The sequence below is a fragment of the Lycium ferocissimum genome, chromosome 11 (assembly GCF_029784015.1).
Source record: "Lycium ferocissimum isolate CSIRO_LF1 chromosome 11, AGI_CSIRO_Lferr_CH_V1, whole genome shotgun sequence".
Taxonomy (NCBI): Eukaryota; Viridiplantae; Streptophyta; class Magnoliopsida; order Solanales; family Solanaceae; genus Lycium; species Lycium ferocissimum.
In genome coordinates this window covers 39,226,284-39,250,106 of record NC_081352.1, presented here as the reverse complement: position 1 = coordinate 39,250,106, position 23,823 = coordinate 39,226,284, and the positions used below count along the sequence as shown (strand labels likewise).

Below are 23,823 nucleotides of genomic sequence, written 5' to 3'. Positions count from 1 at the left end.
AATTCACAAGATAGAATTTCATAAGGCAAAATTTTGCAGAAGCAAAAATAAATTTTGATTCAGGCAGAATTTTACAAATTTATCCACATAAATTTGCCTTATAAAATTACTGAACAAAATTGCGTGCAGAAATTTTACCTCTACCATGCAAATGCAAATAAGGTAGAAATAGAGGCGAAATTTAAAGGACAAAATTTAAAGACCACCATTATGAGGACTAAAACTTAAAGACCACCCCAAGCGAAGGACAATCCTGCAATTGGCCCAAAAAAAGGAGCTGCCCCGATCCGACCCGACCCGACCCGGCTAATAATCCCAACGATCCAATTTCGCCTTTCCCAAATGGTACATTTCTCCATCTTTTTTTAAAATTCACGATCCATTGATACCTTCGATCACAAGTTAAGCTCCAACAAATCCATCAATGGCGGCAGTAACAGTAGCCGCAGAATGGCAACTTCTCTACAATCGCTACTACCGTAAACCCGAACTTTACCAAATGCAATGGAAGCACGTTGACCTCACGCGCAACAAAGTCGCGTGCGCTCCATTCTCCGGTCCAATCGCCGTTATCCGTGACGATGCTAAAATCGTTCAACTCTACGCCGAATCAGCTCTCCGTAAACTCCGTATCTTCAATTGCGCTGGAATTCAGATTTCTGAAACAGTTTGGAAGAATCCAGGTGGTAGATTAATTGGTATGCATTGGACTGATGATCAAATGCTAATTTGTATAACTCAAGATGGTACTGTTTATCGGTATAATGTTCATGCTGAAGCGATTGAGCCCAATTCTCAGCTTACCTTGGGAGTGGATTGTTTTACTCATAGTGTTGTTGAATGTGTTTTTTGGGGAAATGGTGTTGTTTGTATCAATGAGGCGTTTCAGGTAAGGGAGAATTACAAGTTTTATGTCTATTTTTTTTTTTTTTTGAAGATATTTACGCTACGTAGCCTGTAGTTTGAGTTTGTTACCTGATTTAGCTCATATTTGTGTATAAATACCTTTTATACACTATTATACAAGGTTGATACTTTATGTATAATGCTTTCCCCCCTAGTATAATGTATAATAGTGTATAATGTTGTATAATAATATTGTATGTTGGGCTATGTGGCGTAATACGGGTTTGTTACCTGATTTAGAGCCTGTTTGAATTGACTTATTTTAGGTGCTTTTAAGCCAGAATAGTAATTAAGCACTTTTTGTAGTGTTTGGGTAGATAAAAAGGTGCTTAAAGCACTCGTTTTAAAGCCAAAGATAACAAAAATACTTTATACAAGGTTGATACATTATGTTTAATGCTGCCCCCCCCCCCCCCCACACACACACACACACACACACAACAGGTATAATATTGTATATTGGGCTACGTGGCATAATAATTTATGTTGGGGTGTATGTTTTTGAAAGTTTCCCATTTCAGGTTTATTGTATACCTGATTTCAACAATCCGAAACCGATCAAACTAGCGGATACTGGTCTGGAGGATTTTCCTTTATGTATGGCTGTGATTGAGCCACAGTATACTATGTCTGGCAATGTGGAAGTATTAATGGGTGTTGCTGATCACGTGTTGTTGGTGGAAGAGGATGGTGTTCAGGAGGTTGGACTTGGAATTGGGCCTCTACAGAAAATGGTGGTTTCCCAAAATGGAAAGCTTTTGGCATCTTTTACACATGATGGGAGGCTTCTTGTTATGTCCACGGATTTCTCCAGCATCATTTTCGAGTATCCTTGTGAGGTTATCTCATTCCAATGCTCTTAACTACTGTTTCTGTATTTCTCTAAGTAAATTCTACTTGCTCTATATTATGAACTTCCTCCGTCTCAAGCTTCTTGAGTGTCAATTTGACTGATCCTCGGAGCTTACTGAGTATAACTCCATATTTTAAAATTAAAATTTAGATATTTGAAAACTATATGGAAAGTACTATAAGGTAGGAATTCTTCTCATATCAGTAATAACAACAACAACATACCCAGTGTCCCACAAGTAGGTTCTGGGGAGGGTAGGATGTACACATACCTTACCCCTACCTTTTGAGGGGTAGGCTGTTTCCGATAGACGCTCGGCTCAAAAGATCAGTTTCCGAAGCTCATTTAGTTTTGACTCTTGAGAAGCAAAACAAGATAAAAGTATTTTAGGGCGGAGGGAGTAAGTGCTAACTGGAGCAATTTTTGTTAAGTCTTACCACATTATTGCCTATACAGTTTTTCAAATAATATGCTGCAGTTCAATCTGATTTGTTTCTTGTCACACGTAACTAATGATTTCTGGTTACTTAGTTGGAAATATCACATATGTATGCCACATTGTTTATTTTCATCATTCGGAATCTTTAGATCATGTGCATCGCTGGATCTGTCTTTACCAACTTATCCAAAAAAACACAGTGAAGCTTTCCTTACCATGTTATTGCTTGTGTGCTTCTAGTCAGCCCTACCTCCTGAGCAGCTAGCTTGGTGTGGAATGGACAGTGTACTACTCTACTGGGATGATATGCTTCTAATGGTGGGTCCTTATGGAGATCCTGTCCGCTATTTTTATGATGAACCAATTCTCCTTATCCCTGAATGCGATGGGGTTAGAATACTCTCCAACATGAGTATGGAATTTCTTCATCGAGTTCCAGATTCAACAGTCTCCATATTTCAGATTGGTAGCACATTACCTGCAGCTCTGCTTTATGATGCCTTAGATCATTTTGACAGGCGGAGTGCCAAGGTAGGCTATATCTTCTGGTATTTGCTCTATGAAATGACAAAGAGCCAAGTTGCCTAATTCGATCTCCAAATATTACACTTAAATGAGGATAGTTAGACTTGTTCGTTTGTGCATATGTGCATATATTTACATCTTTTAACAAATATATATCTACTTCTGCATCCAGACTTGTTCCATCTGCATACTTACCCTGGGATATGTATACTTAGGAAATTATAATTGATAATCCTGTTTGACAAGGATAGCAGAAAGAACGAAAAATGCTTAGCTATTGTCTTTTGGATAAAGTCAATTTTGTCTACAAGTATATCAATTCCCACTATAAGTACACTACTATAATACATCATTTCCCACGTTCTCTACTGCCATTACCTCCATCTTTATGCCTAACCAATGATGTATATTACATAAAATAATTTTGTTGTTGCGGTTAAAGAAGTTGAGATTTAGATTTCTTGAGTAGTTGCAACAATTGTAATGATAAGGTGTCTTTATCTTTGCTGAAATCCAATAATGAGGTGCTGTCATTTGTTTTTATACCTGATATTGGCGGGTACTTGCTTCTCCATCTCTGCTCTTTCTTATAGTGCAAGGATGTTGTCTGAATGCTATTTTTTCTATTAACTAATCAAATTCTAAAACTGGGTATTTTCAGCCGCAGTGTTTGTAACCATCCAAAGGCAGTGGTATGATAATGAGCTCTGGTTTATAATAGGCATTCAGATACGAATTATTAAAGACAAGATATCAACTTTTTTTGATAAGTGACTAGATGTCACATTACTCAAAACCTTTGATCTTCATTACATCTTGCTTACATTCCTTTTAGTGTAGTAGAAAGGAAAAGTCGACTAGGACGATGAGATGTAATGAGGGTATCTACCTTTTTATTGGGTCATCTTTGGTGTTCTAAATTGGGAAATCATCCATCTAATGCTGGATGAAGATATATCTTTTCATCTATAATTGATTGCTGTACACATTCTTTGTGTCATTGATGTTTAGAAAAACTTAAGTTTCTATTCTCAGTCCCTTTTCCTGAAAAAGGGATACAGTGTGTAAATGTTAGTTTCTGTTGTTTACCTTTTATGCAAAGGTGTATATATATAAGCCAGTGGATTTGAATTTAAACCTCAAGTTTCTCATTTTTTTTTTTTTTTGTTTTGTTTTTTTTGGGATAAGTTTCTCATCATCAGAACGTTTTCCCTCTGTTCTAGAATGCTTTAGCTAGTGAAGTGTTTTTTGGAATTTGGATTTCGAAGACTGAGAGAAATAAATATTTAAACTTAAAAGGATCGGTAAACATAACCTTTGGCATGTCCTCTTTCTTTTGAATCAGCTCCTAAGGTTCTTCCTTTTAGTCTTTTTTTCCCTAGGAACACAAAAATTTGTAACTTCTTATGTCAGATGTGCATGCTTGTGTATACATAGTAGAGAAGAATTGTTTGAAGTTCAACTTTTGGGTGAATTCTAATCACCTAATCATTAACCAGGCCGATGAGAATCTGAGACTGATACGGTCTTCGCTGCCCGAGGCGGTTGAAGCATGTATTGATGCAGCAGGTCATGAATTTGATGTTTCACAACAACGTACGCTTTTAAGAGCAGCAAGCTACGGCCAAGCCTTTTGCAGGTTGGTCTATTGGCTTAATTGTAAAGATGATATTCTAAAAGTTTCTATATTACTGTTTCCTGAGCAAACGAGAATTTCCATTTTACCTTTTGCTTCTGGTGTGCGTACATGTTCAAATACTAATGCTGTATATGTTGACAATAGCTGTCTAATGCTAGTTTCGTGTGATCAGGGAAGGGGCAAAAAGATCTGCCTCTTGGCTTATGTAGATATTTAGGTTCTTTCTGTGCCTGCTTTGCCACAACCCCAGCTGCGGCATTCAGTTAATGTCATTGTACTCATAATTCCTCGCTCATAAGAGGAATCCAAGAATAAGGCATTTCTTTGCCATGGCGATTTACTTGCTTGCTGTTCTTCGTAAAACAAGTTAAGCAGTGATGGGAAAGTTGTTATAAACAAGCGATATGGGAACTTTCTAAATTGTATTAAACTGGTAATGTTGCTTTTCCTGTAATCTACACCCAGAGAGATACTAGTGAATGGGAAGTTTCTACATAAACTACTTTGTCTTTATTTACTGATCCTTCCTTCTTAAAAAAAAAGACATATGCATCTGGGCTAGAGTTTGTTGATGTCTCTTGAACATTAATGAATATTTGGCAGTTAAAAAGAGGCTTTCTTCCAAACCGAGCCCGGGCCCAGCCCACCGGCGGCCTTGAAAAAAAAAATTCACTCTCTCTCCCGGTCCAGTATGTTGGAACTACTTTGTTCGGCAGATCACAAATCTATGTGAACTGGGTTTGTTTTATATTTTATATAACATATCATGAATATATGCTGCTCAACACCTTCTTTTGGCCTTCGAAGCGGAGAGAAGTACCACCTAGGACCATTTTCTCATTAATGCTAGTTGAACCATCTCTCTATTATCCGGGATTTTGGATCATGGGCTAGATAAGGGGGAGCCATCTATACCAGCAATCTATATTGTGGAGCAGTGAATGCGATGACAGTGAGGGGATTGTATTCCATCTGTGAGGTGTGGGACTGTTGAAAAATCCACACGTTTCTGTTTTGGGTTCATGCGAGAACAACAATGCCATCATAAGGTCTGTGTTTGACGCTTCGTCAGCCAAAATTCCTCAATGAAGCTTAAGGACTAAAGTTTGAACCAAAGTGTGGAGACGACGCAACTAAGGAAAGGGATTTGTTTGTTTGTGCTTTGTTTTTTTAATTCCTTTTTGGGATTACCATCTTTTTCTTCCTTTGGGTACAAGAGATGAAGGGTCAAGGGTCTGGAGGGGAAGGGGAATATAAGCTTGGAGTGTCAATTATGCGCTTGCCTACTTTAGGACCAATCACTAAACCTAAGCTCAGTTCTCAAGGGATTTGTTATCATGAGGAAGTTGCCAGAACTTTACTCTGTATGCAACTTGAATGCTAGTATACGTTACGTTAAAATGGATCAAACTAATGGAACAACGGGCCTTTTATTTGTTTTCTATAGATCTTCTCCGAACTTATGGAGCTGTTGGAAAATCGATCTTATCTAGAGATCATTCTATTCTGATTTCTTCTCTTGTTAATGATATCCAGTTGGCTTTGGCAGCCATTTTCAACGGGATCGCATTCAAGAGATGTGTAAAACCTTACGAGTCCTAAATGCTGTACGTCGCCCAGATATTGGCATTCCTCTCAGTATTCAGCAGTATAAGGTACTCCATACTTCCTTGTTTTAAGTGAAGTTGTGCCCTAAATTCATTCTGAACTCTCTGTATGTTTTTTTTTTCCTGACATTTCCTCCTGGCAGTTGCTTACACCTGCTGTTCTGATTGCTCGTCTTATTAATGCTCATCGCCACCTTCTTGCACTTCAAATATCAGAATATCTTAGTATGAATCAGGTATGCTTTCTTGCAAAAGTTCATATATCTATTAAACTTCTTTCTTTTAGATGTGGTCCAATTAAGAAGATACTTCCGCACCTTATTACTAATTCTATGATGAGTATAGACATGAGTTGCTCATATTCATAGCATGTCACTTTATGTGCTTATCGAAATAACATGTCAGTTTATGTGACATGTTGGTTGTTCTCCAGAGACCATATAAGATGTCAATCTGTCATTAAATTGTATGTTGTGTGTGTAATGTCCTGTCTTCTCTCAAATATATTGGATTTTTATGAGGCATTTCCCTCGACTTGTATCTTTGCATCAAATAAAACAGACTCGAAGTGTACTGCTACCATTCTCAAAAAAAAAAAAAAAAAAAAAAAAAAAAAAAAAAAAAAAGAGACTCAAAGTGAACTTCCTAAAGTTAAAGGGGAAGAGATGATGGATCCGGATGGATTCTGAAGTTTTACATGTTAGCTTATATTGTTTTCCTTATAAAAATGTTAGCTTATAGTTTTTTATTTGCACTTTTGTAGGAAGTTGTAGTCATGCACTGGGCATCTACAAAGATAACAGCATCAGCGGCAATCCCTGATGCTACTCTTCTAGAGATGTTACTTGATAAGGTTTGTGTTTGGAACAAGATGTTCAACATCAGTTATTGTATTGCAAAATCTCATGTAAATTTTTGGTATGCCAGCTGAAAATATGCAAGGGGATATCTTATGCTGCAGTTGCTGCTCATGCGGATAAGAATGGTCGTCGGAAGTTAGCTGCCATGCTTGTTGAACATGAACCACGTTCATCTAAGCAGGTTGGTTAATTCTTTTGAATGCCCTGTGTCTTTCCATTAATATCTATTTATTTAAACTCTCTTTCATGTCTTCTAATGGAGTCTAGAACTTCTTATCTCTCAATGACACAAGTTGTCATCTAAGGGAACTTCTTTGTTCTTGGATGGCTTTTATCTGTCAATTCGATTTCTGTGACCAAAATTGGTTAGCTTTAGTTAGCTTATGGTGTACTAACTATGTTATTCCTTTAGGTTCCTCTCTTGCTAAGCATTGGAGAAGAGGATACTGCTCTAACGAAGGCAACTGAAAGTGGTGATACTGATCTGGTTTATCTTGTCCTCTTCCATATCTGGCAGAAGGTACATATAAAGACCGGTCTGGAGTGTATTTTCTTCTAAAATATATATATCCTAAACCTTTTTTTCTAAATGCCTAGTTAGTTCAGTTGTTATTAATAACCTCATCCTCTCTCTTTTTTAAAAAAAATTCCAGAGACCAGCTTTGGAGTTCTTTGGGACAATACAGGCCAGACCTCTAGCTCGTGACTTGTTTGTTAATTATGCACGGTATGAAAACTTTTAGTTTGTTCATCACTCCAAAAGCAGTTTGTTTAGCCTTCTGAACCCTGTTCTTTCTTCACAACCTTAAGGCATTACAAGCACGAATTTTTGAAGGACTTTTTCCTATCTACTGGGCAACTTCAGGTTGGTTTCTGCGAAACTACAACTTATTTTTCTTCCTTTCTTTTTTTTTTTTTTTTTTTTTTTTTGAGAAGGAAAAAAAAATTAAAAAAAGTTAGAACTTAGTTTTAGAAATTTTTGTCCTTAATTTTAGAAATTTAGAACTGTTTATGCCATATTGAATCTCATCCTAGCGATATTGAACTCTGTTTCTGTAACGGTTTTGTTGTTCTGTTGGGGGTTTTGTGTATATGAAGGGATTAGTGTTTTTTTATTTATTTATTTTTTATTTTTTATAATCTGTTGACCTTTTTCCGGGTTCTCCCTTACATTGATTTTATCGGGTACCATTTCACTCTTTTGTTCTCTGGAAATAAACAGAAGCGAATGATTTCGATATCAAGCATGTTTTATCATATTTATGTTCTTCAGCTCACATTGTTACTCTTACCCCTCTGTTTATATATTTTAATAGATGGAATTTGGTAAAAGAATATTCCTGGACCTATTTACCAATAAAAATAATATGTTCGAAGAACTCTTTATCTATTTTCGATTTTGCATATTGTTGCTCGTATCCCTCCGTATATATTTCATAGTAGATGAAATTTGGTAAAAGAATATTCTAGGAACTATTTACCAATAATAATATTTGTAGGAATTCTTTATGAATTTTTCAATTTGCCTTCTAGTGTAGTGTCAATCTGAATCTGATCCTACTTCTGGAAGCTCGTTGTAATTGCTCTGTAATCCTGTCTGTACTATCTTATTTTGGCTTAAATTGTCAAGACATGTAAAATTTGCTGCTAAATGCTAGTATTATACCGTTCATGATGATTTTCTCTGCTTTTCCCTCTATTCAGCTTTCTCTATCTGACGAAGTTTCAATCTTGTAGGATGTAGCTTTCCTGTTATGGAAAGAGTCATGGGAATTGTCTAAAAATCCAATGGCTAGCAAAGGATCTCCACTTCATGGTCCAAGAATAAAACTCATTGAGAAGGCCCAGCACCTTTTTGCAGAAACAAGGGAATATGTTTTTGAATCAAAAGCTGCTGAAGAGCATGCAAAATTGCTAAGGTGCCATTGCCTTCAGCCTTAGTTATTAAGTCATTGATTTGAAAATTTCAGCGGGACTCTTTCATTTTTCTTTTGCTTGCATACTTTTTCATTTTTTCTTCCTGCTTGTTGTCTTGAAGTGATGGTCCAATTGCTTCTGCAGAGTGATGCTGAATGTGCATTAGGCTTATATGTAGGCACCTGATAACATTTTTAACCAGCTAGAGAGGCCTTTCTCTCATATTAGTGTAGTGCGCTAGCTGCAGTAAAAAATGCGAAGCTAAACTTAGATGAGAGTTTCAGAATGGTTACTGCAACAAGTCAGAAAACAATCTTATCTTTAATATTATCCACTGTATGTGTACGTCATCTATGTGGTTCAGTTGATCCCTACTTTTCTTTGATATGAGGTGTAGTATGACTTCCCAAGTTTATATGTAGTGATTTCTTTCCATAATTTCTATTTAAGGGATAATTTTTGCATATATTCGTAGAACTTAAGTCTACTTTATGTCAAGGTGCTAGAATGGTCTTTCTGGAATTCTACATAAACACCATAGTTTAGAGGTGACTTGCAATCGATCAGGAGATGATTTACATCCTCCCAAGTCTCATTAGGTGAGAAGCACCGACTAAAGTCTGTCTTTTCTTCCCACTTCATCCGAAAAAAAGTCTGTCTTTTCTTCCCAAGTTTTAGCAGCCAAGGATAGTACCCCCAGCTGTTATAGGATAATCATGTCATAGTCTTGTCCTTCTGCAACCTTTCTAGTTTATTCGATTTTTTTTTCCTTTCCTTTTCATAGTTCATGTGACATTTATGGTTTTTCTTCTTGTATTTTTTTTTTAGCAAGTGCATAAAAATCTAACTGCTCACTTTCTCAAAAATGTAAACTCAGAATGCATCTCCCTCCCTCTGCTATCTTCTGCCAGCCTGTCTCTCTTTCTGCTGCTTTTGATACCATTCTATTCTGCTTAACTTCTATTTAAATGTTGTTATCTTGTCTTATCATTTATTGATATAGGATGCAACATGAGTTGGAGGTGACTACAAAACAGGCCATCTTTGTGGATTCAAGTATAAGTGATACAATTCGTACATGCATTGTGCTGGGGAACCATCGTGCTGCCGTGAAAGTCAAAACAGAATTTAAGGTCTGTACCATCTCTTTTGGCTCACAGTGATGATAAACTTCTATTTTCTCTGTTTTATTAGTGATTTCTGCATCCTTTTTAGGTATATGTGGGTTCAAAAAAGTAAATGTCGGTTCAACTTCCGGATTTATCCAATTTAGAGTCCCCTTAATTTTAATTTTCTTGGATCATTCAGGTATCCGAAAAGCGATGGTATTGGCTTAAAGTTTTTGCTCTGGCAACTAAAAGGGATTGGGATGCCTTGGAAAAGTTTTCAAAGGAGAAAAAGCCACCAATTGGTAAGTTCCGTTAGTTGTCTAACAGGAGGAAATCTGTGACTTTCCCTATTATTTCAATGAAATATCTCTAAATGCATTTTCCCCGTGATATTTGTATTATAAATTTATAATCGGGATATATTAATTTTCTCTTGATTGTTATGCTGGATTGTATTTAGGATACCAATGTTAGTTTAAGTCAAGTAGGTTTACTTTTGTTTTGCATTCCAAGGAGCAGGAAATTTGATTGAAAAGTTAGAACTTGAGTTAGAAAGTGTTGTATGTGATTCATTATGGGTATGACACCTGATATAGGGTTTCTGCAAGTGTGTCCTACACATTAATAGAGGTTTACTATAAACCTTAAGGTGTCTGCAGAAGTGGCTTTTATCCCTGCACAACTGCTGTATGTAATGCTCCCCCTTTTGATATCGTTAAATTATTTTCTTCTTTTAACCCCTACTTCACTAGATTAGTTCTTGAGGCTGAAGAAGTTAATTAATCTCTGTTGAAGTTCATTAATTTCTGTAATCGGCTTCATTTAGAGTGACATTTAGTTAGTTTCAGCTACTCTTCCTCCTGAATTGCTTGATATGTTTTATCATGTATTTTGGTCAAACTAGATTTTGTTGTAGCCATGTTGAGCTAGCTTTCTTTTTTTGTCGACAATTACAATGTGAAATGTAGTTCTTCTTCTTGTGACTGCGACTGAAAGGAGCACCTTGGACATGTTCGTATACATTCCAAGCAAGTTCTTTTGTGACCATATACTATATGCTAATGAAGGGTAATGGATATCTTATAGTCTTCCCTTTTTCTCCTGTTTTTTTTTTTTTTTCTAGGTTACCGCCCATTTGTCGAGGCATGTGTTGATGCAGATGAGAAAGGTGAAGCACTAAAGTATATACCAAAGCTGACTGATCCTCGGGAAAGAGCAGAGGTAAGTGTTGTATATGTTCTGATATTTCCACATTTGGTCCACAGACATGTTTTGACATGGCACATAGTCCCACATAGTTTTAAGTTTTGAACTTTACCCACATGTGGTCACTATCCCAACTGAGATGATTTTGTTAACAAATGAATCTATTATAGAAAAGTAGTTACTCCCTTTTCGTCTGAAATGTTGTGTTTACCTTTAGCCAGAAATACGCTAACAGCCTCGCCTATGCTTGTGAAATCTTGGGTACTTTTGCTAAAAAAAGTATTTTAGCCTTTTGCCTCAAATGCTCTGCGAAAGTCCAAAATGATTGTGCAAGAATACATTTATCGCTTTCTACAGAAACCCATAAAGACATACATATCTATAGGAAAGTAGCAAATGAAAATAAAAAGAATGGAAAAAGGGGAATCACTTTCTTCAATGTAGTACTTTTGTCCCCCAGCAACAACAAAGTTACAGTGGGGTTTCTAGCAGGCACATGTCACTAGTTCGAATCCTGACTTGTGAACTAAGCCTGGTATTTAAGTAGGGAAGAGTAGAGGGACTCACCCATTACCGCCTTAATTTTAGAGTTGGAAACAACAGATTTCTTGGTTAAAAATAAAGAGAAGCTACTTTTTGTCTGTTTATTGCAAGAAGCAAGTAGGCGACAGACTTTGGATATCAGAATAGGTTTAACGATAATGAAGAAGGAATGATTTCCCATTCACTCTTTAACATAATATTCCAGATCACGGCATGGTTAATTTGAGTCCATGTAGTATCATAAATGCATTTCCCCTAAAGGAAAAGAAGAAGAATGAACTGACGCTGAAGGATCATAAGGCGTTGGATGGCATAATGAACAGTAAATGTGTATTTGTTGCTTCAATAAAAGTGATATCTTGCTTATGAGGTCGGTGAACCATTTACAGGCTTATGCTCGAATTGGAATGGCTAAGGAGGCTGCTGATGCTGCTACTCAGGCTAAAGATAACGAATTACTTGGGAGGTTGAAGCAGACTTTTTCTCAAAATTCAGCTGCTTCATCCATTTTTGACACACTGCGAGACCGGTTATCCTTCCCAAGTGTTTCTTGATGCCGGTCGTCTCTTTGCTTCCTTTGGTGTGAATCCTCCTGTTGTTAAGAGTCTTCTAAATTAGTATTGGCTAAGGATTGATAGCGTTGGGGTCATGCTGTACCACAGCAGGATAAAAGAAGCCTTTGGAACACATCTGCTGCATCTCCTCTCTACTTACCTGTTTTTTTCTATGTGTCCGTGGCATTTGAGGTTGTGGAAGCATTTGAAACCAGCAATGATTCCTCATGTTGATCTACATCCTGTAAATAGCTTGGCTGGAAACGATATATGAAAGCATGTGCTGATGTTTCTCCCTGAATTGGTAATAGAATTCATGTGAGCTCTAACATTTCCATGGTTTACGTTTTCCATTTCTATGTGAATGAGTGATGAATTATCCACGGCGACTGTTTGAAAATAAACTGTCTCTACAAGCTCGCAGGTAATGTTGCTTGTTTTTCCAGCTTGTTTGGATTGTTTCTCTTCTGTGTGCATTGTTTCTCTCCTGTGTACATCACGGGATACTTTGCTGGTTCGTATAACTGGTGGGAGATCTTGGGAATTCTGGACACTTAATAGTGACGTGCTATTTAAATCTAATATTTTCATGTGATTGATACTGGGGGTACAATATATTGTGCTTGTGTACCTGTATAGAACGATTTAATGAGCATCTAATGTCTGTTTTACTTGGTGTATTTTGACACTTCGTTTCATGTAAATTTAGTTCCTGGTCCAACTTAATACGAGTTCTTTTAAGTTCTTTGCATGTTAGGTTGCATCGCGTATGCGAAGCACTTGAAATATGTATGCTGAAAGTACCAGAGCAAGACCAAGGTTGATGATAAATTGAACTTTGGCCTTTGCCATAGGAAAAACACGTGTTAATTATTATACAAAAACAAGATTTTACCCGCAAGGGTGACTAAGTTGGTTGAGCATGGGGCTTTCACAATGGAGGTTTCAGGTTCAAAATCCCTTGCCTACGACGGCAGGAGATTTGCCTGGTCGGCCAGGCTGCCGCACGGCCTTGCCTAGCGCGATTCCCTCTCTCCGTGTGATTTGCGAACTATCGCACAAGAAATTTGGTTTTACCGTGCGCACCTAAAAGCCGAGCAATGTACGGGTTACTCGTACGTCATTAAAAAAAAAAAAAAAAAGATTTTATAGCTGCTAACACTTCTATTCAATTCTGTAGTAACCATCTTAAATTATCAGAAATAACTTAGATAATTTGCTTTTCAAATCTAGGCAGCAAACTGCTACTCTAGAAAATACGAAATATTGTGGTTGGGGTGTAGGGGTGGGGGGAAGCGTACAAGTCCGGAGCCAAAATGGCGTATTTTTGCAGCCATTAGCCCAAAATAGTATGCCTTTTTTTTTTAGACCAAAATGGGTATTTCGTTGGATAACCAACGAAATACCCACACACACTGTTCCGGTGCCGGTGCTGAATAAATTGTTGCATTTCGCTACACATGTAGCGAAATGCAACAAATTTTTTTTTTTTTTTTTTTTGGCATTTCGTTGTGCAATTCACGAAATAGGTTTTTTTTTTTTTGGCAATTTGTGAAAGAAACTGTGTGTGCATGCAATTTTTTAGTGAATTGCATTTCGTTGTGCAATTCACGAAATATGCTCTTTTTTTTTTTTTTTTTTGCAATTCGTGAAACTAATGAAATTTTTATTTTTTATTTTTTTGCATTTCGTGAATTGGTCAACGAAATAAACTTTTTTTTTTTTTTGGCATTTCGTGAATTGATAAACGAAATAGGCTTTTTTTTTTTTTTGCATTTCGTGAATCAGTGAAAGAAATAGTTTTTTTATTTTATTTCGTTCATCTAAAAACGAAATTGGAAAATATATATATATATATATATATATATATATATATATATATATATATATATTGATATACCAACGAAATAGGATAATATATATATATATATATATTGATATACCAACGAAATAGGAAATAATAATTTTTTTTTTTTGCATTTCGTGTATTAAAAAACGAAATAGGATAAAAAATTCTTTCGTTCATATATATATATATATATATATATATATATATATATATATATATTTCGGTTATATTCCAACGAAATAGGAAATTATAATTTTTTTTTTTGCATTTCGTTTATATTCCAATGAAATAGGATAAACATTTTATTTTATTTTTGTATTTCGTTTATATAAAAACGAAATAGAAAATAATTGGAATATTTTTTTTATATATATTTCATTCATATATCAATGAAATAGGATAATTTCCTATTTCGTTGGAATATAACCGAAATGCAAATATATATATATATATATATATATTTATTTTTTTTGTATTTCATTTATATAAATAACATACCTATTTGCATGTACAAGAAAAAATATCAACTCCTAAGTACACCAATTAAAATCACAAAATTCAAAAATAATATATTTTTTCCTTTTTTTTTTAAATCCACTTTTTCGTGTTTTTTTTTTTTTTAAGTTTCCTAAAATAAAATTATGAAAATATAATTTTTTTAACTTTATAAAAAGTTATGATAATTTATAAAGTGGATTTTTTTAAAACAAGCGTGTTTAAATTTTTTTTTCTAAAATAAAGTTATGTTTTGATTAAAAAATAACACGTTTGTTTTGTTTGGAAACTTTAGATTTAAGTGTTTGATTTTTTAATCAAAACATAACTTTATTTTGAATATAAATCTAATTCAATTAGATAAAAACATATTTAAAAAATATAGGAGAAAGAGTAGTTGTAAAATGGTGAAAGAGTAGTTGTAAATTTAAACTTTAAAAATATAACTTTACTTTCTCGGATATCCGATTTATGCAATTTTTTTTTGATTTTGCATATTTTTTCGAGATCTAGCAGCGCAAACCGCCAAAAGGCAGTTTGGCCAGGCCGATTTTCTAGAAAACCTCTTTTTTCCCTTCCAATTTTAATTTTCCCCCAAATTGGCGGGAAATTTTCAGTTTTCTTTACTTATAATATGATGATGCGCAATAGACTTCAACATAAAAAATTTGGAGTAATGTAGCCGTGAATGTCAATTTCACTTATGTGGTTTCAATTTTTGAAAATAAAGTTCGACTAATTTTCTCGACATATAGATAAAACTAATTTTTTTGTATCCTATTTCGTTTTTTAATACACGAAATGCAAAAAAAAAATATATATATAATTTCCTATATATATATATTTATTTTATCCTATTTCGTTGATCTACCAATGAAATGCAAAAAAGAAAATATATAAATATATATATATATATATATATATATATATATATATATATATATATATATATATTTTATATTTATATTTTTAGATGAACGAAATAAAATTAAAAAAAAACTATTATATATAAAACTATTTATATTCATTAATATTATATACGAAATGCAAAAAAAAAAAAAAAAAAAAAAAAAATAATATATATATATATATATATCGTTTATCAATTCACGAAATGCCAAAAAAAAAAAAAACAAATTTTTTCATTAGTTTCATGAATTGCATTTTTTTTCAAAAAAAAAAAAAAAAAAAAAAAAAAGCATATTTCGTTAATTGCACAACGAAATGCAATTCACTAAAAAATGAGGTCAATTGCATGCACACACAGTTTCTTTCATGAATTGCAAAAAAAAAAAAAAAAAAAAAAAAAAAAAAAAATCTATTTCGTGAATTGCACAACGAAATGCAAAATAATAATAATAATAATAATAATAATAATAATAATAATTTGTTGCATTTCGCTACATGTGTAGCGAAATGCAACAAATTATTCCGCACCGGAACAGTGTGTGTGTGGGTATTTCGTTGGTTATCCAACGAAATACCCATTTTGGTCTAAAAAAAAAAAACATACTATTTTGGGCTAATGGCTGCAAAAATACGCCATTTTGGCTCCGAAATCGGAAGCGTACTATATCTTTGTTCAATCTATCTCCATATCTGACTTTTACTATTTCAAAATTAGAGATAATTTTGCTTTTCATAGTCCAGATTTATTCTTGTCCTTAACATTCATTAAAAATGTGTGTACCATTTGTAGGTTCAACATTCCACTAATTTTTTCTTCTCCACTCAGCAGAACCAATTAAAATCGAACTTCGAGTTTTACTGGTTTGACCTCAAGCTTTTACTAGTGAATAAGTTTTGGTTTATCTTTTGAAGAAGTCAAATATGTTAGCTGTCAATTTTACGTATGATCCCTAGAGCCGTTAAAACGAGCCAGCCCAGCCCAAGCCTCGCGGGCCAAGAAATTTGATGGGCCGGGCCGGCCCTTCATTTGAATGGGCCTTGAAATGGCTAGCCCAACCCAACCCTACAAGGGCCGTGGGCCGAGGCGGGCCAACCCTTCATTTTTTTTCTATATTTTTTTATAAGAATTTTTTTTTTATCAATTTAAATTCTAACGTATGAGTGTGCCAATGTGTTAACATTTCTAACATATGATTATATGACAGTACATAATTCTACGACAACTTATAGCATATTCAACACCTTTACATCGTCAAGCACATTTTAACCCGTTTGTGATAAAATTGTCTTAATTAACATGTCCATCTTCGTCTACAGTCATATGCAAATTTATTTATTTAAACATTATCAAATAACTACATTTCAAAAATTAATTAGTACTATTTAAATTCGCTTAAAATATTACCGCTTTGAATTTGGTGTTCAACAACTAATGCGAGTAACAAATTTTGAGAATTTGATGATGGATGCAATTTTTATACGTGGTGAGTGAAAATTTTAGTATTAGAGTATACTTGATGATTAGGAATTTAGTATTAGGGTATACTAAGGCAAACAAAGAAAATCACCACTTCAAAGGAAATTGATAAGCAAGAATATATTGATATCTAATTTGTGGCTCTCTTTACCTATTAGTCGGTTCAAAAGAAACAACAATAACATATCCGGAGAAATTTCATAAATGGGGTCTGGAATCCAATGTACGCGAACCTTACTTCTACCTTATGTGAGGTCGAGAGACTGCTACCGAGAGACCCTTGACTTTAGAAAAGCGATTTTAAAAATAGATTTTGACAAATACAAGAGTAAAAGCTAATGTGAAAATACTGACAACAAAAATAGTAAAGATAACCCAAGTAAATGAAACAACAGTAGTAATACGTACGATTGGAGAATAAGATAATAATAAAATAATAATAATGATTACTGATAAGTAGAAGAGGGAACAAACAAGGTATTCTAAGCTAGAACCATGCTTTCCCGTAGGAAGAGAAAATCACTCGACAATCCACTAACCCTCTACTCTGATCCTCAGCCATTATGCTTTCCTATCTAGGGTCATGTCCTCGCCTCTCTCCAATTCCTCATCGGTGTAATATCTACCTCTCCTTAGAGCTATCACTGCCAACCTTTCGCACTTCCTCACGGGGACATCTATGCTCCTCCTATTTACATATCCGAACCATCTCAGCCTCGCTGCCCTCTTCTTCTCCGCCGTGGAGGCCACTTCCACCTTGCCCCGTATATCCTCGTTTCTAATCTTGTCTCTTCTAGTATGCCTGCACATCCATCTAAGCATCCTTTATGTGAATTCTTGAAGCCAACAGGTTCCAGATAGAATTATATTACTCCTTATTTAAAAAATAATTAACCTTAAACTTTTCATTTTGTTCTTAACAACATACTTTTATTGTTGCAAAATTTTATGTCATACTTAAGATCACAAGTTGCAATATACTTTTTCTAATTTCATCCCCAATTTTTCGAGAACCCAAGCCCATGCACATATTGTCCGATCCGTTTTGAGTTTAATCCCACACGAATTTGTCTTTCGAGCTACATTACATCAAGTTCCAAAAGCATGACTTACAAAGTTATTTACTTTTCTCTTCCATTTCGTGTGAGATTCATTTAAGGTGTCACGTGCATATCATCTTCAGAAGCTTGCCAGTCCCGCTTGTCCCATCATCGTCAATCCCCAGTCTGTCAGGAGTATCACACAGTTAAACATCACCGCATAACCTCAAAGACTTACAAAGGAAGCAAAGAGTTTCCTCAAAGACTTCCAAAGGAAGCAAAGAGTTTCCTCAAAGACTTCCAAAGGAAGCAAAGAGTTTCCTCAAAGACTTCTAAAGGAAGCAAAGAGTTTACTGAGTCGAAGTATGAACAAGATGAGTTAGGGGGAGCCAACAAACTAGGCCCTTGAGTCAACCTACTAGAAAGTTCCTACTCTAACTCATAACTAAAGTTCATTTTTGACTTGCTTGCCTTTTTATTGGGGCTAATAAACGATGATCAATTTGTAGGGTCAGTGCACAGCTCTTCTTGTGCAAAAATTAAATGTAAAACACTCAAGCAATTTACATGTCCAGACGCAATAATTAATGGTTAGAAACTGATTATATCTTCTACACTTAGCCAATCACCAAGGAAAAAAGTCGTGGACATGAGAAAACTTAGAAAAAGTCGAGAGAAAAAGTACAAGAGTTGATTTCGATCATGTACGATGTAATGCCATGTCGGCTGTCTGAATACTCTTAGAAACAGTTAGTGTGATATTTCCCCAAATGATTTAAGTATAAAACAAGGACAAGAAATAATCAAAATTGTAACCTCACAAGTCACAACTTTGTAAGTGTCGAAGACAGTCCAAAGGAGAAGTTTTAAGAAGAGAGGAACAATATAATGCCTAAGGTACTATACATTTATAATCTTTTTTTTTTTTGTTTTTAGCATCCAACGACGAATTTGGGTGGTCAGCTTTCAAAATATGTTTATTTTGAAAAGTGTTTCGGAAAATACTTTTGGAGAGTAGTAATTTCTGTTTGGTTCATCAATTTGCAAAACATTTTACCAATATTAGAATAGCAATTTGCGTTTGGCCAAGGTTTCAAACTTATTTTCGAGGTAAAGTTATTTTTTTTTAGCTTCTGAAAAATAACTTCTGGCACGTACAAAACTTGACCAAACATCTCCATTTTCTAAAATAATCATTTTTGAAAAAATAAATAAACATGTTTGACTTGTTAAAAACTTGGCCAAATAGGCTAAAAGGCACAACAAAATCGTAGCTTAATTAATTACTACAATTACTAATAAAAAGGTTATTGTTATTTTTCTTGGGTGGTGTCCTCAAATGCAGACAAAGGTGGTTGTTAATGTATCAGTGAATGGACAACTTCGTCCAAGTTTGAAGAAGCGGATTTTCGGTTCAGTTCAAGACACTACTTGCAAATATAAAGTCATGAAAATTGAAAAGAACTTTACCTGTGTAGCAACATTAATTACACTATCGACATCTTTAGTATCAAAAGCAAAGGGAAACCTTCACATAGATATGTTGAACATTTAGTTAGCTAATAAGTACGCCTAATGTACTATATATTGGCTTTGTATTGTTGAAGGTGTAACCCACCTGATCATCTAATAAGTTCTTCGATTAAGATGGATTAATAATTTCAACCAAAAAAAAAAAAAAAAAAAGATGGATCAATATTAACGTGTCATTCAACTTTATCCATCTACTGTTACAGTAAAGTTGAAGAACTAGAACTCCTTTTTTTCTTTTTCTTTTTGGTCACATTGAATTAACGGCCTTATATATGCATATTACATAGCAGTAAAATCGTAAAGCTTTATCCTCTATAACGATAAATTCACCTTGATAAGTAGGTTTCTTGTTAGCGTGACTAAAGCTTAGTGACTTTATTGTTATAGTTGGCAAAATTCAACTGTTTTAACATGACAAGGAAAATCGCCTTGTGAGTTATAATTAATAGCTAGGGTAAAGTTTTATTAGTGACTTTACTATTATAGTGAGTAAAGAATCAGGTTTCTTAAACGTAACAAATAATTTTGTAATCTTACTATTATAGTAATTAAAACTCAGTGACCGTAGGGCGAAATAATTTACCTGATGGTTGATAAGACATATTTATCTATTTATTCATGTTTAAACATTGCAGGGGTGGAGAGAGTAAGTATAGAAGCAGACTTGTTGACAGTAATAGGAGAGGGAATAGATACAGTGGAGCTGGTGAACATACTTAGGAAGAAAGTTGGATTTGCTACTATTGTGACACAGAATGAAAACACAAAAGAAACAACACATTTCTACGTATGACCTCACGTTATCAATGGTTATAATAATAATAATAATAATAATAATAATAATAATAATAATAATAATAATAATAATAATAATAATAATAATAATAATAATAATAATAATCAAGTGCTTCCTATGGTTGAGATGTTTGAAATTAGAGATCCTTACTATTATAACAATCCCTGCTTTCCAAGGTGGTGATGCCTCGGATGAAAATTGGAAGAAATTTAACGTGATCTGATGAGGGGAGTTTGCACTTCTGAAGACATATGGACATAAAATTAAAGAAGAGTATATAGAAAAATTGAGATTGATTTCTTGTAAGTTGTAAGCACATTATCTTCTCTTCAATGCCTTGGCCTGTCATCTAGTGTTGCACTTGTGTAGTGCTTATTGTTGTACTCGATCTGTAGAGTCGAAATTAAATGTATACAATTTTCCCAAATTGCTGCATTAATTTCACAAATATACGATGGTGTTAATGGTGTGACAATTTCTCCATATATGCTACTTTAATTACCGTAACTTCCGTAAGACGTATTAAAAAGTTACTGCTACTTTATTTCTTTCACAACTAATAATGTTCAGGTTAATGATACGTAATAAGGAATTCTTATAACAACAACAAGAGTTACATCCTCGCGATTTAATTTTTATATATGAGTTTGAGACTTTAAGTTTTATGTACTGCAACAATTAGGTCGTTTGAGTGAGGTAATTATAAATAATCTTCCTTATGATAAACATTTGTCAGTAAATGTGGTAACTTACTTACTATAAGAGGTTAAACTATATTGATTTTAAAATATCTTTACACTGTCAGTTTATATGACTTAAATCTGTTTTAAATATGGTAGTGTTTGACTTACCATTGAGTTTAAGAAAGAAAATAAATATTTTTGGCACATACGTAAAAACTTACCCGCATCGATTTGTTTACACTAAACCAATGGATGCATCACATGAGTTTGAACACAACTATCACTTAACCATGATTAATTAATGTATATTTCTACTTCATTAATTCACTTAGCCATGGTAACTTCAATTGGTTTTCTGTAAACTGCGGCGGATCTAAGATTTAAGCTTTATGAGTTTAACTTTAAGGTTCTTAGCATTTAACCCGTTATATATTTAGGGCCTGTTTGGAAAGCCACCCAGGTAATTGGAATTGGGTGTAATTACACAGTTTGACCTGTTTGTTTGACCAAGTAATTACACAGTTAGGTGAGAATTTGGTGTAATTGACAGGGTGTAATTACACTCTCCAATTCTCAAGGGGGTAATTACACCCTGTAATTACAAGGTTACTTTTTAGTTTGTTTATTTTTTTACTTTAATTTATTTTTATTTTTAATTTATTTTATTTCTATTATTTTAATTTTTTTGGTTTTTAATATTTTTTTATTTCTATTATTTTAATTTCTTTTTTATTTTTACTTTTTTATTATTTTTATTTTTTAAAATGTATTTTTCTTTTTATATTATTTATTTTTCATTTTCTTTCTTTTCATCCCCAACCTTTACTTCTTGTGATTCTATGTAATTGCTCGTATTTTTTTATTTTTTTTATTTTATTCATTTAGCATAACCGTGTTATTATTCTAATATTTGAAACTATACCTCTTAATATTGGAAAGAATGAGTTATTAACAAACTTGACATATAACGGGTGACGTTATTAACGTAGAATTTCATTGTGAATGAGGTTATAGACTTATATTTTTTTCTTTTGAATTATTTACTTAAGTTACATTGGAACTTACTTATGTAATGTTGGAATTTGACATAAGAGTATTATGTTGAACTTTTTCTTTTGGATTTTGAATTTAGGTTATATTTTCAATTTTAAGTTATTTGCTTTCACATTGCATGTTGTTTATTTTTCACTTACATTTGATGGATTTTTTGTGTCAAACATTTGAATAATGTTATGGCATTATATTTATTAATATTATTTTTTTTGTCAAATATTCAATCCATGACGTTCTCACAAAAAAAGTCTTCTTTTAAGTTTTATAATTAATTAAAATTAAATATTAATTTGAAAAATATATATCAATTATTTTTGTTACAATATTAGTTACAAATATATGATTATTAATTAATATATTTCAAGAAACAATGTGTTATTAAATAACTAATTTAATATCATTTATAAAGGCAATATTTTTTAAATATTAATTTTAAATTTTTTATAATTAAATTTTATTTTTAAATTAAACTGATCGTGTAATTACACTTGTGCAACCAAACAAAGACGCTTGTAATTACATCGTAATTATGTTATGACAAATAAACAGTCATTGTAATTACACTACCGTGTAATTACTAGGCCGTGTAATTACTAGGGTAGTAATTACACCAATTCCAATTACGTGTGGCTTTCCAAACAGGCCCTTAAAGTTGTCCATTCATATCTAGCTTTTATTTGTTGCTATTAGTTGATTTTACACATAAATTTATGTTCCGCATTAAAAGTACCGAGTTCAAATGAACCCGATATCAGAAGGGTTCATCCGCCCTCTTGGTGTGACTTTCTTCTTAAAATATACCGTGACATTATTATGGCTATAGGAGCAAGTAGTGCATCAAATGGGTAAAGATAGAAAGTTTAAAAAGAGTTTTTAGATATTGAAAAGGTATTAGTGCTACTTTTTTAATAACATATTAAGAAAGAAACAATGACATATATATAAAATAGAAAACTAAAATGAAAATGAGAAAGTATTACCATCAGATTTCTCTATATAATTCTTCTTGATCTACAATAACATTTCACCGTAACAATTAATTGTCTCTGGAACCGATTTTAATATTATGTTATCTTATATGTTTTTTTATCACGACATTTCATTAGATCAGTTGTAAAATATCCGAACAAATAAACGACGTTGTTATAAAGAATTTTAAATGTAATCTTCGCTAAGAGAGTCTGTCAATTCAGTGTTAATATACATATGACAAAGCAGCTCATGCTTATCAAAGGGAGCGGCTATATTTATTACAAGGTCAAGCTATTTAATTCCAACGTTTATTTTCTCCAAGTACACATGTCATCTTTGCTTTACTCAAACGGGGTCTTAATTCTAGGACTATTACACATAGTGGAGTACTTAGGAAGTCTCAATAAATGGATAGACAATAAACATTTAATAAGGAAAAAAAGAAGAAAACATAGTAGTTGTTATAAATATTATTATAATATTGTGATGTCTATCTTTAGGAGAAATTTTAGGGTTTGCTAGGGTTTGTGACTTTGCGCAAGTCAATTCTCTCCTATAAATAGAGAGGTTCTATCATTGTATTTCATCCCTCATAAGAGAAATAAAGAATTCCTCTCTTCTCTCTTTTCCTATAATATTCTTCTTGCTTGCTTTATTATTTTATAACAGTAGTAAATAAATTTCTGTTTGAAAATTTTCGTTTTGCTTACTTTTCAGATCTAAATCATGACCGCTAGTCTTCAAGTAAATTTCCTCGAGATACTTCACAGCAGCATTGTTATAGCTACCGGACAGAATTATTAGTGCTACCACAAAGTTTAAGTTTCCGAGTAATTCAAGTCCAAATTCTGAAGTTAC

The 23,823-nt window shown here is 33.5% G+C and overlaps 2 protein-coding genes across 2 annotated transcripts; both read left to right on the top strand.

The window, feature by feature from the left end:
- Window positions 1-281: 281 nt before the first annotated feature.
- On the top strand, window positions 282-12,856 carry LOC132037980 (protein VACUOLELESS1). Its single transcript, XM_059428692.1, has 16 exons — window positions 282-889; window positions 1,428-1,745; window positions 2,439-2,729; window positions 4,223-4,362; window positions 5,912-6,017; window positions 6,113-6,205; window positions 6,733-6,822; window positions 6,897-7,010; window positions 7,242-7,349; window positions 7,483-7,556; window positions 7,640-7,694; window positions 8,567-8,748; window positions 9,750-9,879; window positions 10,055-10,157; window positions 10,979-11,076; window positions 11,994-12,856. The coding sequence occupies exons 1-16, from the start codon at window positions 425-427 to the stop codon at window positions 12,156-12,158; spliced, it is 2,532 nt and encodes an 843-aa protein (XP_059284675.1). The 5' UTR covers window positions 282-424; the 3' UTR covers window positions 12,159-12,856.
- A 5,883-nt stretch (window positions 12,857-18,739) lies between these two features.
- LOC132038315 (disease resistance protein Pik-1-like) lies at window positions 18,740-20,254 on the top strand. Its single transcript, XM_059428996.1, has 2 exons — window positions 18,740-19,340; window positions 20,097-20,254. Exons 1-2 carry the CDS (start codon window positions 19,268-19,270, stop codon window positions 20,252-20,254), a joined length of 231 nt encoding a protein of 76 aa, XP_059284979.1. The 5' UTR covers window positions 18,740-19,267.
- The last annotated feature ends 3,569 nt before the right edge of the window (window positions 20,255-23,823 follow it).